The 19,717-nt window shown below is 49.0% G+C and overlaps 1 protein-coding gene across 1 annotated transcript in view; it reads right to left on the minus strand.

The window, feature by feature from the left end:
- Positions 1–19,717, minus strand: part of CRPPA (CDP-L-ribitol pyrophosphorylase A) — a 48,913-nt gene that overhangs the window by 17,437 nt on the left and 11,759 nt on the right. Inside the window, 5 exon segments of the mRNA XM_061555733.1 lie at positions 2,301–2,393; positions 4,688–4,747; positions 4,749–4,789; positions 13,099–13,144; positions 15,362–15,466. Of these exon segments, the coding sequence (XP_061411717.1) occupies positions 2,301–2,393; positions 4,688–4,747; positions 4,749–4,789; positions 13,099–13,144; positions 15,362–15,466 (345 nt within the window).

Raw genomic sequence — 19,717 nt, forward strand, 5'->3', positions numbered from 1 at the left:
ACCCATACAGGCGCATGCACCCACACACGCACGCTCAGAGCAGTGCATAGTTTCAGCTTAACGATTTACCAAAAAAATCGAGCTACAGACAAATCGGCTGGAGACAGCCCCCGCACTAGCCCCCACGTTAGCCCGTCCGGCCATCCGTTGTGGGACGTTGATGAAGACGACAACGACGATGATGATGAGAGGAAAGCGGTTCTCCGGGGGGTGATGTGTTCTCGCTTGCTGGCTCTCAAAGTATCCGATGGCGGCGCGCGCTCGGAGGAGGAGAGAAGTGGCGCCCCTCTGTGCAGGTGCCTGGGCCTCGTGTGCCTCCAATCAGCGCTCGCACATTCCTGCAATTACCTCACTCCCGGGGCCACTCCTAAACACCCGGGCTCATCGCCCTCCAGCTTGCCCGTCTTGCCGGCGGTGCAAATTGCCTGCAGCCAAATGCACTGCTTGTATTTGCCCGGCGGCCGTATTATTAAACGACAGGAATCGTTTTAAGCATAGTTCTGCAAAACATCTCATGATGCCGAAGGAAAACAGGCAATTCGTTTGTCCAAAGCCAAGTACGTGACATTCAATTTCCAGTCGGATTGCTTGGAATATAGGTGCAATAATTTGAGTGAATATATTGTTCAGAGAAATTTCAAGTTGAAATTCTTTAAGATCAACACATTATGCCAAGCATTCGAGAAAGTTATGCAGAAGGTGCCATCCCAGAACCACTTCTGAGATAACCTTTAAGTGATCTTTCACCCACACCAGAAGTGCTACAATTTCCCACATTGCTCGTGATAGGGGATATTCATCACATGGCAACCAAACCAATATGCGTTATTTTGAGATCAAGGAAAATCTTGCCAAATTAAGTGAAAACCCCAATTTTTATTATATTTCCCCCCCGTATAATTCATCGCTGACTGGGCTGGGACCATCGGCTCACAACACTTGAGAACCCATTTTAATCACAGGTGGTGGAAACCCGGTGTAACAGGCCGTAGTATACCCCCAGGCCGTAGTATACCCGGGGTTAATACGGCCTAGGCTAGATTATACCCGGGTATATTATGGCCTAGGCCAATTTATACCCCTCTAGGCCAAATCATACCCCCATGATAATAATAGTATTGAGCGATATACACGTGAATTACTACATTTTTCCAACATTTTATTTAAAACTGTAAACACATAGACTTTGATTGCTTCAACCAGAAAACCCTTAATAATAACCCTAACCCTATCCCTAACCCTATCCCTAACCCTATCCCTAACCCTAACCATAACCATATCCCTAACCCTAACCCTATCCCTAACCCTATCCCTAACCCTAAAAATGCTTCAATTGATCAAATTGAGATTCTTACTTCCATTTATACGCTTTGTAGATATCGATTGAAGTTCGTTTGAACTTTCACATGGGGCATGTTCTGGCCTGTAGGGGCATGGTCTGGCCCAGTCGAGTTTAAATCCCCGGGAGGTATAGTTTAGCTTAGGACACTTTATCCCCCCGGGTATATTCTGGCCTGGGCCAAACTATACCCGGGTTTAATCGGGGCAGGGGTTATTTTAGCCTCTTACACCGGATTCAAACCCAGGATTTCTTATCCCTGAGCCACCCAGCCACCTTGATACAACTTGGACTTTCACCACCATGAGAACATGACAGTCGAACTCCCCCCCCCCACCGCCCACCACCCGCCGTCAACTTTGGCTCAGCGGAAGGTCACTCATGCTCCTCTGCTGTCCCCACGGTCTGGAACTCCCTTCACCCAACGATCCATACCATGGACCTCCCTGGCCAAGTCCAGCCTCATGACCTTCCTTTTCTTTCTCTCCGACTAAGACTGACCGCGTCGCTCGACAAAATAACTATACACCGCCTGTTTCTTTCCAGCGTCTTGAGATGCGATTACATTTAGACCCCATGTAAAATCCAAACGTTATTGCATTGTTCTTCTTGGTTCTTTCGGTAAAGTCACTTAGAAGGGAGCGCTGTCTTTCCAATAGCTCCGTTTCTTCACCTGAGGACGGCTGCTTGTGTTGTGGCCGAAACGTCGTGAAAATGTAATTACGTTTCATTTTTATTATTTCCCTTCTACGTGACTTTACCGAAAGAACCAAGAAGATGAATCCCTGCAGTCACGAAAGCTTTAAATCGAAAGTTATTGGATTGCATATGAGGGTTTTGCACAGCGCAAGATGAGCACGGCTGGCTACGTACGCTGCGAAAGAAGCTCAGGATAATATCCAATCCCCTGTCAGGTGTGGAGGTGCTCGGTGTGCGGCGAGCGCGCGCTGTGCTTGCTCACCTGCACACAGATGTAGCTGTGGAGGGCCTCCTCCTCCTGTAGTAGCGACGTCCCCTGGCCGTTGTGCGTCGCCCCGGCAATGTCCCGTTTCACCTGACGACAGAGAGGGGGGAGGGGGGGGGCAAACAAAAATTTACTCAAGGAAAAAAGTTCCACAAACGACTTTTAAATCAATCGTGATTACGTTACTACCCGTTTATTTTTTTTATATATATAGAATGTTTTATTCAAGTTACAATTATCAGTTAGGTTTTTCTGGTTGGGTGGGGGGGGGGGCTTTCTGAAGTGACCCCTTGGGAGGCAACGGGGTTAAGCCTGACGTAACCGCACAGCTATTTTTCTTCTGTTCCACGTTGACCAAAACACGACACCTTCACCCCTTTCTCCGGCTGAAACACAAGCTTCAGATAGCACAGATACGCGTGTGAGAAAGTGACCGTAATCATTTAAATTTACATTCTCGTTAAGGCATCAATCACTGTCACGTACTCGGGTGTAACGGGATGCGCCTAAAATCGGCAATTACCTGCGCCGCGAGACGTGAAAACCAAGTGCGGAGTTCCGCGCGCTGAAATCCTGCACGGCATGCGCACTTAAACACACGTCTCCTTTACACAATCACAAAGCCGGGTGAAAACGAAGGCCCTGATGTAAACACACGCAGCAGTGACCGCTCATCTCCCACCCTCCCATCGTCTCTGAACCCCTCGCTTTTCTTTTTTTCTCCCTGTCTCCGGGAGGTAAGCCGATCCGCCGGTGTGTTCAGTCCCCACGTGCTGCCGGCAGTTGCCGTGGCCTAGATCCCTATCGGACAGGAAGCCGGGGGTCGCAAACAGCGGCGCGACACAATAGGGGGGGTCCGTGCGAGTCGGTAGGGGGGAGGTTGTGGGGGGGCCGTGCCGGTGGTGGTGTAAGCGAGAAGGACAGGGACGCTGGAACCCGCAGGTACCCGCACGGCGCCACATGAAAGGGGAGATCGCGCTTCAACGCCAACCCCTTCCGGAGACGCTAGCCCGCTCGGGGTTACAAGTTCGCTCCGGGTGACTTCAAAACACAGGCACACAAATCCCCTATTCCACGACCGAGCTTTTATCAAACTGTGTCTTAGTCTCTCTTTTCCCTTGCTTCGTAATGATTTGTTTTGATTTTGCGTGCACGCTCACGTGACCGAACGGCGTGGGTCTGTGCGTGCTCGTGTGCGTTTGTTAAAGTTGTTTATTGTTGCGTGCGCATGCACACCCGCGCGCGTGCGGCCTGCCTTTGCGAAGAAGATGCTTTACGAACGCGATGAGAACGCGACACGAACGCGGTGTCAAGTGAGACGGGTGACCGGACTAAACGTTGGCGAGCGGCAATTAGGGAAGCCAAGCTGCCCCGGCTTGAAGCGCGCCCCTGTTTGGTCAACACGAGTTGGAATGCAGCAGGCAAAAGGAGCTGAGCTGCCAGAACGACGGCGTCACGTTTCGCCCGGGCTCGGGATGCTCGCGTGCGCGCGAGTACGGAGGCTCCCACGTGCCCGCCTGCCCGCCCGCCCAACTCCTTCTCACAAAACGCACAGTGGCTTCGTGGCTCCTAAAGAAAAGGCACGTCCATTGTGAGTCTGTCAATGCGCCCCGATCCTACGGGCGGCACCCCGTCGTAGGTAGAGAGGTTTCTCGAGGGCCGTCCCTGCCGCCGCTCCCGCCGCGCCTTTCATCTACGTCACGATCGGCCATTCGCGGAAAAACACGACGCTCGACGGAGCACCCGACGGAGCCTTAGACGTGTCGGACGAAGGCGTCGCTTCCGTCCCCCCCCCCCCACTAGCCGTCGTCGCGGTATTCTTCGCACCCACAGAATTGCCGCCGAGAGTTCGCAAGGCGGTTCTTAGGAGTCGTCGTTTTATACATGGCGAGGAGGCGAGCGAGTCGGTTGGTAAGTAGGCATGCAAGTGGGTGCGGTGATAAGGAGGTAGGTAGCTGGGAGGCGGTTGGGTAGGTGGGCAGGCAGGCAGGCAGTTACGCAAATACGTAGACAGGTCCGTTGGTGGGTGATCGGCAGGATAGGCGGATAGGGAGATTAGTGAAAATGTGTGTAGGTAGGCAGGTATAGAAGTAGGTATGCAACTAAGCAGGCAGGTAGAAGAAACCACAGGCAGGCGAGCGGACAGGTGATTCCCAATGAAACACGTGACCCATGTAATATATTCTTCTCTTAAACTGTATCACAACAAATGACATTTACTACTCTAATAACCACACTGGGTAGACACTGATCAACTGCTAAGTCGTCTATGCATCATCCCGCCTGGAGGCAGCATGCCAGGGTAAGCCTGTCACCCCAGGAATCAGGCATTCAGGGTCGTGACCCCCCCCATCACCCTGCCCCCATCCCCTCCCCGACCGTACCAGCACCACAGAGTCGTCCAGGGCAGAGTGAAACTGCAGGGCGGCGTCAGAGAGCGGCACAGTCCCCTGCGGACACCCAGCCGGCACGACGGTGCAGAGACTCTGCACGGAGAGGCGACGGGCACAGAGCACACAGCATCATCGTCGCCATCAGCACCACTCTGTTATCAGCATCGCTTCCATAACCATCAGCATCATTACCATCAGCATCAACAACAGCAGCCATCATTCGCCACTAAACTCAACACATTCGTCAATAACACCATGGCCTTTAAAGAAGGATGACATTTTAGTCATTCTTCAAAGCATACATTTGCGTGCTATGAAGAAGGGCCTTTGACCCGAACGTCACCTATTATGTAGTTTTCCCTTTAAGGCCAGAGTGTTATTGACGAATGTGTTGAGGTTTTTTGTTTGATAATTGTGCTTCTGCACCACTGTGAATGCAGCAGCAGCAGCAGCGTCACCACCAAATAATATGCTTCATTTCATACGGCGCCACCGCTTGTGCGAAGTGCATCTCGCAATGGCTAGGCGATCGCAGATAAACGATATTTTATGGGCACATTGCATGACGGGATCATAGAGTAATTGGAGCCATTGCACTCTGTGTTTCCTCCGAGTGTGAACACCGTTTAACATGTGTAAGCCTTACATATACCAGTGCGAGAGCAACATAAGTGTGTGCTTTGCAGTCGTGTAGATTTCTTAGGATTACGATCGTAGGCCACGTCTTGAGTTCATGCAGGTTTTTTATTTAAAAAGCACTCGATTTACCGGGCATGTAACAACGTGTCAATTAGAGGATTAATTCGGCCCTGACGCTCGCGCGGGTACGGATTGACTGTTTCCCATTCATGCATTTAGTATTGGAATATGTTTCACATCACTTCGGCAGCCCACTCGAGGTTTGTATGTATGTTGAACTTCTTTCGCAGCGTATGTAGCCAACCGCGCTAAACGGAGGTTGGGGGGAAGGACAACAAATGAAACACAAAAAGCAGTTCTAAAGAAATAAGTTTTTAATTTACATTTAAAAGTGCATAGCTCCATACTCTTAGGTTGTTTAGGTAAAGTCACGTAGGAAATTTTTTATAATAAAAATAAAATAATAGAAATAATATAATAGAAATAAAATTATTATTATTTCTATTATTTTATTTGTATTATTTATTTTTACCTACGTTGCTTTACCGAAAAAACCTAAGAGTATGAATCCTTGCCGTCACGAAAGCTTCAAATCTAGAATGCATAGCTCCAGTGGCTTCCTATATCAGAAGGAAGAGCGTTCCAGATGGCCGCAGAAGCGCATCTGAAAGCGCGCGATGCGGTGACCATCTTTGTTCGATGGCCAGCCAAAAGCAGCCGCTGCTGGAGAGGCTGATCGGAGTTCGCGTGATGGTTTGTGCTCCTTGACGAGATCAGCAGGGTATCGTGGTTCATTCGTGACGAGTGCACAGGAGGTGCTACGTTCACCAACCTGTACGGTAACAACAACAAATCATGACCCCAACATCTCGTAGGATGCATGGGGCAGAAACCCTTGACATAAATAATAATCACACTGCACACGTAGTTTTGTGTTGAGCAACTGCACACATTTAAATGCTTATTGTTGTTAGATTCTACAAGAATGGGAGTTTTTCACCCACCCTCCCGCTCGTTTGCACCTTGACCCCTGTGCAAGACAACCGAGCCCTAATTGGTCACGAATATTTTCCCTTTGACTACAAGTACGAAAAATTCCCCCCTCGCCCACGACTCATCTGGGGTAATGAACGCAACGTCTGCGTCAGAGGCCTGCCAGCATCGTCTTAACACGTTGAGTGTTACCACAAGTGGCGAAACATCGCAGCAGCAGCGTGTTAAATTATAACTTACCGCCCTCCGGTGATCCACTGCTGGATTAGCGAAGCCGCAATTACCCGTAGATTGCACAATTACATAACTGATATATTCAGTGTTTCTCTTTTAATAGGTGAAGGGTAATTGAATGAATGAACGCCAAAACCAAACCTTTTTTTTTCAACCAGGTAAAGCTCACTGACATATTAGCTCTTTTTCAAAGGCGACTGGCCTACACATGACAGCTCACTCGTACATGCGCATTTATAGTAGCGGCGAAATGTTTATAAATGTGGAAAAAATCCACTCTGTCCACCACGATGAGAGGCTTAAACCTACACCCTCCTGCATGCCAAGAAGCAAGGGAAACACCATCTCGCCACTGATACAATGTTACACGAATATTATTCAAATGTAGCACTGCCTCAGTGGTTTTTGCACTGCGCTATGACCTGAGTTGGATTCCCGGCCACTGCTAACCTTAAGTAGTGAGTGATATCTGAAACCGTCCTGGGTCTCCCCCCCCCCTCCCTCCCACCGCGTTCGTCATAAAAAAAAACCTATGGAGGTTCTTAATTTTTCTGCCGTGTCACTGTTGCCACGAAAACTTAATGAGAGAAAAAGCCCACGTCGAAATGAGTTTAATTACACGAGTGCTTCCAACACAGGAAGGGCAATTGAGGGGTGTCGCATGGGTTAAGCAACAAAACACTTCCTGTTATTGTATTTTGTTTAGGAGTGACCTGCGAGTAAACAAACGCCGGCTCATTCGCTCGTGCCTGCTCCGGTCGCGGTTACTCGTGCCCAGAGGAACAGCGATAACCGCGGAAGCGAGGACGACGGGTGGTGGCGCGAGTCGCAGGAAGTAACCTCCGCTCGGAGCAAGGCTAATCCGAGTCGCACATCAAAGGGCAATTTGGCCAGATTGAGGGGGTACGCACGCACGCACGCGCCGACACGCGACCACGGGAAATCGTTCGTCTCCATGGGAGGAACTGGGCGGGTGGCGCAGCGGTCGCAGCGAGCGACTCACACAATTGGAATGCCGAGAGGTCAAATCGCGGTTGAAAATCGACTTCATTCAGAATCCCTCCTCTGAGGCTCGGTGAAACGAGTACACAAGCTATCGCTCGGCAGGAAGGCAGAAGTGGCGACCCGATGCAGAGAAGTGGCTTTCACCAACTGGAGTTGAGCCAAAATGAGACCCTTAACTTTTGCTTGAGAGATTAAAAATATTCGCCTCCTCTCGAACACTTCCCACATACCCGTCCGTGGCTTTACCCCTATTCGTAGAGCATCTTGCAAAGCGCTCGCATTAAGATTCTACCATCATCATCATCAGCCATGATTTATCCGCTGCTGGATGAAGGCCTCCTCCAACCATCATAATACCTTTTAACAACCTGCACCGACAAGTGCAGCAGTCACGCATCGGCTGCCAACCGTCAAACGCTTTGCGAGTCCAAACACTCGGCCGAGTGTTTTCCTGCTCCCATCTGCCTATGACCGTCTCCCTCTCTACGAAGCGTCTTCATTCGCACTTCGCCAACAATGTTGACTTCACTCCCTCGGCGGCCTATAAGCATTGTACGCCTCATCTTTCCCTGCACAAAAAAAAAACACCCATTACGTCCGCCAATTGCACCGTGGGCCTTAACAGGAAAACATGTACAAGAGATGACGTTTCGGACAATAGCCCTTCTTCAGCACATAAACACCTCATGAAAGCTCATTAAAAACACAACCCACGTACGAAAACCTGCTCTAAAAAGAACACTTAAAAATCCCCTCTTCTCTCCAGCTGTGCATGTTCTACTTGTAATTTGTACAGCACCATAATGCGCAGCTGGATTTTTATCGCCTCTAACTCCGAACTGTATTCTCTTTTACGATGAACGGGTGTGCTGTGACGCAGTGGTGTGCCCACCGGTGCCATAAACCTCAGTCTTATTCCTAGCCATACACGGCTAACATCAGTGGCGGGTGATATCTGAACAGGCCCTGCTGCCTCCCGCCCCCAACCCCCAGGCCCACGATCATCTCATCAACCCACACTAACCAAACAAATCCCATTACTGACACGGCGTGGGGAGGCCTTCATCCAACAGTAATCTGACAAGTTTGTCTGTTGTCCTTCCCCCGCACCTTTGATTAGCACGGTTGGCTATGCACGGTGCAAAATAAGTTGCACATACATACATACAAAGGGCTGTACATTATCATTGTTATCATTACTTTACCATATTACATCGCAGCGTATGAGCGACAGTATGGCCACACTGACCAAGCAACATTTGAACAAACCTCGTCATTGCCTATTCCTGAGCGCATGCTCGTCCTGTTACAAGACATCGTTTCTTCGAAGCGTGCGGCCAAACGCTGATGTGCGGGATTGTTTGACGAATAGGCAAGAACGGCGATGAAGCGATTGCAGTCTCACCGTGGGGAGACTGAAGCCCCCTCTCTCAGCCACAGCTGCAGCAATACCCACAAGGGGTGTCTTCTAGACGGCAGAAGGCGCGATTGTGACTGAGACTCGTGTATCCATAATTCAGGTTGTTTTGGGTTAGATCGCGTAAATATATATATGTGTCGTTAAAACCTGCCACTACCCGACACCGCCAATTATTAAGGTTTGTCACGTAAACAGAACGTGACAATTCGTCGCTAGTACAGCACACTGATGTGTTGGAGAGCCAAACCACAACATTAAAATGTGAGTACGACGTTTCGCCAGTAGTTACAACTAGCTTCATCTCGTATGTCGCACGAAGCCTTTCGCATGCATCGCTAGTCGAATGTGTTCTCAAGCCTGCATGCAGTTGGCCCTCGGATGAGTTTACCATTGCGTTTCATGAAATTGCTGGGATGGATTTAGCCTCACGATTGTTCACAAACGAAACCAACCAAACCAAAGCGCCAATGTCGCACCTCGCGTGACATGCGACCATCTCTCTCTCTCTGCCGAGTCTTTATGTTTGTGCTTTTGTTTCCTCCTTCACGGCACACGCACGCACTCACTCCTGTCACCCACCCCCGCATATCGCATCGGCGCGCATCCGACCAGCGCCTCGTCCTCTCCGCGATGTCTCCGCCATCCCCCAAACGGGCACGGCTGTCGCCTCTCCCGACAAACGAAGCCCCCCCGGTGCACCCCCTAAGACTTCCCCTCCCCAACGCCTCCGCCCCCCCCCCCCCAACTGCGCAGCCAACCCGCCCACCCCCTTCAAACTTCGTTGCCGTGCCTCGCTCCGCTGCACGACATAACAGCGGCAAAAACAGAAAACTAAAATCGGCCGACGATAGGATCTGCGTCCCGCGAGATGATGGCGCGTGCGAGGAGGGCATCGGCGGCGATGTGCCTGGAAATGCCAGCGGAGGGCCACGTCTGCCTGCAGCCTCGGCTTGCTTTCAAGCGGCGAGCGCGACTCCAACGTCCGAACGGTTGAATAAACGCCTCTTTCCTTCCCCAATGCTTTCTCTCCCCGTTTCCTTCCCCATCCCTTGGTGTTTTTTTTTGGTTTTGCAAGGACCTTAAATGGGCGCGCAGATGTTGGAACTGCGGTGGTAGAGAAGGCTGCTTGCCTATCCTGTGGACAGTGAGAGACGAATGGTCGGGGTGACTCACGCCCGCTTCGAGGGAATGGTGAACAAGCGGGACAATGAAGCAAGATATTTGCAGGAAACCTGTGAAAAAGAGCTTCATAGCTCATCGGATTCCTCCAGTCTAAACAAAGATTCTGATTCTTTAGTGGCGAGAGGAAACCACCGAAGAGTCCAGGAGGAAACGCCATGCAGGACAGGGGGAAAACCTACAATCTGCCCGCAGAAGGCACACGAGTCGGGAATCGAACCCAGGACTTTCTTGCTGTGAGGCTCAAGAGTCAACAGTGCATCATCCTGCTGCCCATCGTGAGCATCACGTGGCAAAGGACGTATGCAGTGAAACCCAAATATTCCAAATTCTTTTGAAGTCACATTTCCGCTACGCATGTTGACAAAACAGGGCGACTTGAATGGTGTTGATAAATAACTGAATTAGACTGTTAACAAGTTTTGGGATGTGGATATCACGGCAAATGGAAAAAAATGCCGTCGATAAAAGCCAACGGTAAATGTGCAGAGTGCCAGAGCAGGTTCAGGGCACCAGAGGGGCGAGATATTATCTACCTCGCCTGGTACACAGGAGGTCGTGGGTTCGATGTCGACCCTGAAGCCTGTATATTTGGAGTTTGCATGTGTCTCTCTCTCTCTCCCCGTGGTCGTGTTGATTTTTCTGTGGGTCCTCTGTTTTTTCCCCTCCACATTTAGAAACATGTGTTTCGAATACTTGGCTGCAATGCATCTTCACATGATAAGCCACTTCGTCGAGCTATCATTTGTGGCCAGGTCGCTTCTGAAAAAGAGCAATATAGCTCAGTGGGCCTTAAATGGTAAAACAATAGTTTATTTTATATTTTTGGTTCAGAAGCGCTGACGTCTAGAAAAGGTCACGTGGCTCAGAGGACAGAGCACTGAGCTGCCACTGCAGAGACCCTGGGTTCAAATCCAGATTTCAGTCATCTGTGACAAATTAAATCGGGTTCTCAAGTGTAGCGAGTTGATGGTCTGCGCACAACAACAAAAACCCCATCACGTCAAATTTTATTCTGCACTTAATTTGGCTGAATTTCAAGCTCTGCTCGGGATGTTGGGGAACAGGCCAGGAGGTAGAAAGAGGCAGATGCCGCTCGGTGACTTGTGCACAGGCGGTGCCTATGCCGAATAAAAAGGAGAGCGCTCGATCAAATAGTGGGGGAGTGAACGTGACACAAAGAACCTGCCCTTCGGCAGAGAATTCAAGAAGAAGAAGATAAATATAACATAGGCTGGTGTTTCTATTGTATCATTTTCCTACGTAGCACATTACTGTAATGCACCGGCAATATAATACTTCTTGACGCTGCGCCAAACGCTAAGTACTCTCTTACTCCATCAGTCACGGCTTGAGCCCTAAGAATACCCATGAGTGACATTAAAGTAAAGCGTGGCACCTCGACTTCGTGCCCCTTCACCGCAGAACAATGCAAGCCCCTATTTAACGTTCTCGTGACGGGAAACAAAAAAACGGGTTGCTCCATATGAAACCACTGGGGTTTGGTTTGATTGACTACGCGTACAGCCCCTTGTCAATCCACTGCTGGATGAGGGCCGTTCGACAACGCTTAAGTCGTGGGAGGGGGGGTTATCGTGCCCATGCTTTATCAAGCTGGTCAGTATGGGTTGGTATAGGCAGACAGCGTAGACGTCGGAGCATAGTACAGTACAACACTGTCGAGGGCAGCGACATGGCCCAGTGGTAGCACGTTCGGCCCAGTGGTAGCACGTTCGTCGCTTGTCGCAGATGTTCATAGTTCGAATCCAGTGGCCACTCCAATCAGTACTGCGGGTGAAGCAACCGTGAAAATACACGTGGTCTGCTTCACAGCAAACGTTAAAGATCCCGGGACGCCAGTGACAAGAGGAGGCCATCGAGCGCTGGAGTCACCGTCCAAATTTTTCCAAATTTGAAAAGTTACCTGCAAATCACTCAATAAAAGTCTCCATAGCAAGGGTCCTGCAAAATACTTGGCAGTAGAACCTCCTGAAAAAGAGTCGTGAGCCTTTCCTGGGTGTAAACGGGCAGCAGAGTAATAATGCCACTGGATTTTGCTGGACTCCCTTCTGCTGACAACCGAGCCCATCAGCAGCTTCCAGTGGCTGCTTCATGTACGGTGGTCGCCCATCCAAGCGCTGTCCAGGTTCAAACCACCTGAGCTTATAAGATACAACCAGACCGGGTTAATTCCGAACGATTTTGGTCATAGGCAACTGACTGGTTGACCCTAACCCCGATAAATGTGTCGTGACCCAGAATGAACTCAGCTGGCACCCCTCCGCACCGCCCCCCCCCCCCCCAGGCAAATGTTACAGATTGCCGCTTTCAAAGTGTGCTATTTCCTGTGTCACGCTCTTCCAAAGCAGCAACACATCCTACATATGAACCACTAATCCAATCTGCGCTGGAATGCAATTCCGCAGAGCCGCCAATTATAGCGGGGATTCTTTTCACCAGTACTCGGGCGTTTTCATGACGTTAAATAAACCGAGGAAAATTGATAAATCGCCTCTGTGTGTGTTTTTTTTGAGCATGTGTGCATTGTACATACAAAGTGTGCACGGTGTGTGTGTGTGTGTACGACATTGGGGGACCGGTAGTGTAGCAGTTAGTGTGCTGCACTATGAACCCGGTGATCCGAGTTTGATTACCACTCACAGCCATCAACACCTGTGACAATTATCTGAATCGGTGCTGGGCCTCCTCTAGGTCGACTCAGACTCAAATAACTACCATGTGCGGTGGCTAAACATTACCACTCAGGAGACAAAGGTGGCCGGACATGGTTCTGACAACCCAGCCCATTGTGTGCCGTGCCGGCCTTCATAGATGCTCTCTGTGAAGGCTTTACGGGGGATCTTTGTCTCTGTACAGCATTGATCACCACGGCACACGACACAAAGTCTGGAACGCGCGTGTCGCTGCATACCTTTCATGATGGCTTCCGCAGCGTACAGATCCTTTTTATAAGTCACCTGGACAGAAAACAGAGATCAACATTCTACACCGACTTTCACCACAAGTTCCTTTTTAAAACAAACGGTTATTTAATAAAGGACCGGAAAAATACCTCACTAAAGCATGCCGGTTAGTCCAGGGTAATAAGCAACCCAAAGACGAAATTAAACAGCACAAGAGGTCCTTTGCAGACGTCTCGTAAAGATGAGCCTCATAAAATATGCTCTGTGCTGCCGAGTGACATTGAGAGTGGGCCTTTAAGTGAGAACGGCTGCTGAAAAGTCAAATACAAGCACAGCATTAGCCTCGGGCGTTCCTAAAAGTCTCGTCGCGTTTACCCAACTTGCACCGCGCATCGTCTTCTTGCGTACGGCACGTCGCAGAGATAAGCCAGCGACTTTTCGAATGGAAACGAAAGCTATAGAAGCGATGTCTCGAATCCCCTTAGCCTTTTGACGGCGCTGGATTGCCACCGCTAAATGCTCTTGATGGGCGCGCGGTAGGTGACCACGTGAGCCCCTTCTTCTTGGTTCTTTCGGTAAAGTCACGTAGAAGGGAAGTAATAAAATAATACAAATAAAACATAATAAAATAGAATAATTCTCACGACGTTTCGGCCACAACGCAAGCAGCCGTCTTCAGGTGAAGAATGAGACACTACCAAACTAGGAGCTTATATATAAGCTGCGTTGGAGGTGGAAGAGCGCCTTAACAAAAAGAATGTGCATATGAAGAGGAATTTAGCATATTCATGGAAAATGCGTAGGCGTTGGGCGGGGGGGTTTCAAAGTCATATTATGCCCATGCATAATGCAGGATTAGCAGCACCAAGGGGGGGTGCAGGGATTAGCAGTAACAAAGGAAAGGAATGTTAATGATATGTAGCTGCAGTTACTCAACAACCACGTAGAAAACTAAAGTATAAACTACATAAAAAACTAAAGTATAAACTGCTTAGCACCATCAGTATACTTACTATACTCTACAATAAGCTGAGTTACTAACAGCAAGTAATACATTACAATTCTACGTCGTAAAAATTCTATAATATGCTTCCATCTAAACTTTATTCTCTTACATCACACGAGCATATACCGTACTATATACTGCCATACTGCCATAGATAAACCCAACATTAGGTTGGTTTACAGCAATACAGTATATAATTTAATGTTGGGTTTATCTATGGCAGTATATAGTACGGTATATGCTCGTTTGATGTAAGAGAATAAAGTTTGATGGAAGCATATTATAGAATTTTTACGACGTAGAATTGTAATGTATTACTTGCTGTTAGTAACTCAGCTTATTGTAGAGTATAGTAAGTATACTGATGGTGCTAAGCAGTTTATACTTTAGTTTTTTATGTAGTTTATACTTTAGTTTTCTACGTGGTTGTTGAGTAACTGCAGATACATATCATTAACATTCCTTTCCTTTGTTACTGCTAATCCCTGCACCCCCCCTTGGTGCTGCTAATCCTGCATTATGCATGGGCATAATATGACTTTGAAACCCCCCCGCCCAACGCCTACGCATTTTCCATGAATATGCTAAATTCCTCTTCATATGCACATTATTTTTGTTAAGGCGCTCTTCCACCTCCAACGCAGCTTATATATAAGCTCCTAGTTTGGTAGTGTCTCATTCTTCACCTGAAGACGGCTGCTTGCGTTGTGGCCGAAACGTCGTGAGAATTATTTTATTATGTTTTATTTTTATTATTTTATTACTTCCCTTCTACGTGACTTTACCGAAAGAACCAAGAAGATGAATCCCTGCAGTCACGAAAGCTTTAAATTGAAATTTCACGTGAGCCCCGTTGTTTCTTCTGCTCTGCGGTCGCAGGTGGAGCTGTCTTGCGCGGAAGACGGGCGAGCACGTCGGGGGATGCGATGCCCGAAAGCGATCGATGATTCGCTGTTTTCCAGGTTTTATGGGGAAGCGAGAAACCAGGAGCGGGTTCATTGTGCTACACTATGGAGCCTTTACGCAGTCGAGAGGGGTGGAGGCAAGCATTGGGGGGGGGGATTGCCGAGCAAAAGGGTCAAGAGGTCAAAAGGAGCCTTATAAGCTCGGCTAAAGGAGACGAGACAAAACTGTCCGTCAGCCGTGCCAGGCTGGCTCGGGGCAGAAGCCCCGTTTCGTGGTGGCATGGGAGGGAGAAGTGGTCGAGCGAGGAGAGGATGACTGGCCAGGAGGGGTAGAGGAGGGGGTAGAGAGGGCTTATGTACCTTCCACAGGTTGTCGGGGCCATCCAGCAGGCGAGCGCGTGTGCCCCCGTAGTGCAGAGCCACGTGCAGACACTCCGTGCCAACGTCCAGCTCCTCTTCCGAGCACTGCCAGGACACATGGCACGGGAGACAATTAACTCACCATCATCATCATAATTATTCTTTTAATGTAGGTGGGACAGTAGTTTGCACACTGAACTCTGAAACCAGCGGCCTGGGTTAGATTTCTGGGCGCAGCTAACATACCAATCAACGGGAAGTGAAGCTTACACAACACCCACGACTGACATGGCATAGGGAGGATGCCTTCGGCCCACAGCAGATTGATAAAAGTATATATAATTTTATCATAAATTATAATTACTTTATTTGCACAGGAACACCTGATCGAGTCTCAAAAATGTTTTTTTTTTATATATATAAAGGTCCTTCCTGCATTGAGATGTTTCGCTAACATTTTTTTTAGGAGTGTTTGGCTTGTGGGAAAAAATTGGAGCACTCGGAGAACACCCATGCATGCTGGGAGGTGAAACTCTGCACAAAGAGATTACAGCATCTATTCATCAACTTCCATTGCCAGCACATTCCGCATCCCCGAGACTACGATACTTGCAATCCCCTGGCAGTCTCCTCCATTCACGATCCAGGCCTATATTCCAGAGTACGAACAGGTCCAATCTTCCACAGTACAAACTGGGCTAAAGCTTCAGAAAATACAAACCAGACTAACCTTCCAGAGTACTAACCGGCCTTGACTTCTGAGACCTGATGAGACTTGGAGCATTCAGGCTAATTTAATCGCAGCTGCAGAAACTTGGCTAACAAATATGAAGAGCCTGAACTTTTTTTTTAATGGACATTTCATTTCGTGCGAAAAGGTGCTACAGCACTGAGAGCTGTCACACAAATTAGCGTGACACTAATTCGATTATGATTAGTACTTTCAAAAGGTAACGTATATGTGGCATCTTCCCTGAAAGTTGTGGAGATGATTCAAATCCTCAAATCCAACTCAAAAGTGAAAGTGTCTCCCAGCTCAAAACGACTTTAGGCCGGTGCTCATTTGAACTAGTGGTCACGAGATCCGGCAGTGGAAATTCCACATTCCTATGGTCCATATGTTACACACAATGGGGGACGACGGACCAGGCTGAACTGTGACCATGATGTTTACTCGTAACCTTCCGGGTGCGAGTTGAGTCCTCTGCTACAGCACCACCTGGCCGGATACAGGACTCAAATAGAGGAATCAAACAGCAGCTGGATACAATCAATTTGTCTTGAAGACTTCCGCAAAGTGGTGGAGTGAAAGGCAAATACATTTGGCAGGGTGCACCGGAGCTAGGAAAGCAAGAGTGGTAAACCTACCGAACGAAATAGTCGCGTTGGGCAAAAGCATGTTTTTCCATGGGCCGTACATTGATTTCGTTCCTATTCATAATTACTAAATGATAATTGGCAGTCTGTTATTCAATCCCCTGCTAGATGATGGGCCTCCCCACCTCATGTCAGTTACGGAGGTTGTTTGATCATACTTCGCCATGCTGGTCAGTGCGGGTTGGTAAAGGAGGCTGCACTGGACCAGCTACGATATCACTCGCTACTGACGTTATCCATGACTGGTAATCAGACTGAAGTTACTGGCTTCGTAGTGCAGTGCGCTAATCACTGCGCCACTGCTCCACCACTCTTTATTTTTATTCCTTGCATTGTATTTGCACACTCTTGACTAACAATTGCGAGGGTGCACATTATATAAGTGCCTTGTATTCACAAGAAGAAGTGGTTTATGTGAAGAAAAAAAACTGTCATTAAGATTTAACACAGCAGATATCCTGGCCCGTATACGGTGAAACGTCAATTATGTACAGCGGACCAGCAAAATTCAGTGTTAGACTTGGAGGAAATGGTAAATCAGGGAATGTAGTAAGTCATTATCATCGGCGATGGTCGATCCACTGCTGGATGAAGTCCTCGCCAAGCTGCGGCCGTCTCTCAGTCTTGCGATGCAATGATTCATCTAGCATCTGCACAAGAACCATTATCTTCACTTCATCTCCGCGGTGGATGTAATCTCGCATGTCATTTCCTCCTTTGAATGTCATTCCATCGTTAGACGCGGCCAACGGCCACCGTTTCGTTAAGCGACATGTCCTGCCCAAGCCCAGTTACAGTTCTTAACGGTCAACATTGATGTCTCTAACTTGTGTATGATCGTTAATCCACGTGTTCCTCTTTCTGTCTCAGTAGTATGGAGAAGTGCATTCTTGTACTTATGTAGTGACTGGGAATGTCACTGTGTGGTGCCGGGCCTGCGAGACCACGGCGGGATGTATACTGTTGTGTGTACACCCCGGACACGGGGTGCAGTACCAGCCCCAGTGGGGGCTTGGGTGAGCGCTGGTTAAGCGCGGTGGCACCACGCACAGCGTGCGGTGCGGGCTGCCATCGAGACCGAGAGAGTGTCAGCCAGCTAGGGTTACGGGGCATGATACTCTGGCTGACCTGGGGACATGTGACCGGATGATACTGGAGGGGATCCACCGGTGGCGGGGGCCAATGGGTGGTCACGTGGTCTGGGAAGAACTCTCCAGAGCCTTCGGGCAAGGGTGAGAGAGATCGAGAAGGTGGGCGGGGCGAGAGGCGGAGCCAGCCCCAGCCCGATATAAGGGGGGCCCATGAGAGGCACGGGGTTCTTACTGTTGGAGGCAGGAGATACACGTTAAGCTTGAAGAAGCCTCTAGCCACGCGGTCCAGAACCCAGCTTGTGGTCCGGACCGGGATAGTGGAACCGTGTCTAGTTCCGCCGTAGCGTGGTTAGTTGGGTGGTCACCACCCACGGGTATGTTGTGTTAATAGCCCTGGAGTATGTTGTGCAAATAGTTAATAAACGTGTTGCTCCTCAGACAACGTCTGCGACTCAGTTGGACTCACTACACTTATACTGATCGGGGACTTAACGTTGACGTTAGATACAGGATAATGATCGAAGTGGGAGCATTGTAACACAGATCAGTATACCGCAAAATACAATAACTACGGGGATGCTTTTGCTTTAATCTTGTAAAAATTACTGAGCAAGCAAGGGAAGTGTGGGAAGAGGGATGGGTCATTTCACTGTTTATCTCTCAATTCGCTGGCCCTTATTCAACAAAGTCCAATCCAAACCATGTTTGCTGAAACACAAATTAATAGCCCCCACACCCCAAACAATTTCTCAAATTAAAACAATTCTTTATCTTTGCAATCGCGTTGGCCGTGAAATCTATGGATATTTTTTTCACTTTTCCCACCTACACAATACACAGAATGTGAGCACGGCGGCCAGATGGCTCGCTGATTTTCTGACATTAACAAGAATGCCCTTTATCTGGCCCCACGTGGGTGGTGAGCTCTCCCCAGAAGCCCCCATTATGTTGCACTATCTTGCCCCTCGAGCTGACATGTGACAATCAGCACGTCACACGAACGTGTCTCTGTGCTTGCGTCACGCATTTAAGTGGAGGGCCCCATTTGCGCGACCTTGGCATCAAACGATGAAAATGTATTTTTTTGGGGTTTTTTCCACGCCTCTGAGACATCAGGAGAGCAAACGCTTATTTATTCACCGATCGCCAATCTCGTCATAACCGATCGGCCGAACGCACTGACAGGAGTGCAGCTGCACTAACAGCGCGTCGTCACCGTGCACCGGAGTAAGCTACAAAGGATTTGGGTAAATGTGGAAAAAATTGCCTCTTTCATTAATTCACAGCCGTCCGTGCGAAGCTATTGGGGTTGTTTGAACATACGTCACCACTCTGGTCATGAAGGGGTTGGGGGATGGACCCAGGACTGGTTCACTGATGTTATAGCCATGAGCAGGAAACAAACTCAGGTCGCTGGGATTGTACAGCAGTGCGTGAACCACTACACAAGCGCCCCCCCCTTGTGGATTTTTCACCAATGGCTCAAGTTCTACAGTGGAGATGGACATTTGCGAATGGCACTATTGGCATAGGTCTGAGTGTGGCGCTGCTGCTGCTGCTGCTTTCATCAGGGTTGACGAGTTGATGCAATCGATGATGCACGGCTTGCGCGGAGAGGAACTGCAACGCAGGCCGTCGGGGCCCGTATGCATCTTGAAACCGTTTTTTTTTTTTCCCGAAGGAAGACGTCTGCGCGTTTCACTCCAGAATAATATTGTCACAGTCGCGGAGCTTCGTAATTACCTTCCATTGAGCAATTGAAAGACAGCTTTATCTGAAAACAAACCCACGGCGGCGTTCTCACTCGAACTGCAATTAGAGATGTCGACGCTTCCTCTACCACTCAGAAATGGCGAGCAAACGATATTTATTCATCACCGGCAAGCAT

This window comes from Lethenteron reissneri, chromosome 21 (genome assembly GCF_015708825.2).
Source record: "Lethenteron reissneri isolate LAM-NWPU_2019-01 chromosome 21, ASM1570882v1, whole genome shotgun sequence".
Lineage (NCBI taxonomy): Eukaryota > Metazoa > Chordata > Hyperoartia > Petromyzontiformes > Petromyzontidae > Lethenteron > Lethenteron reissneri.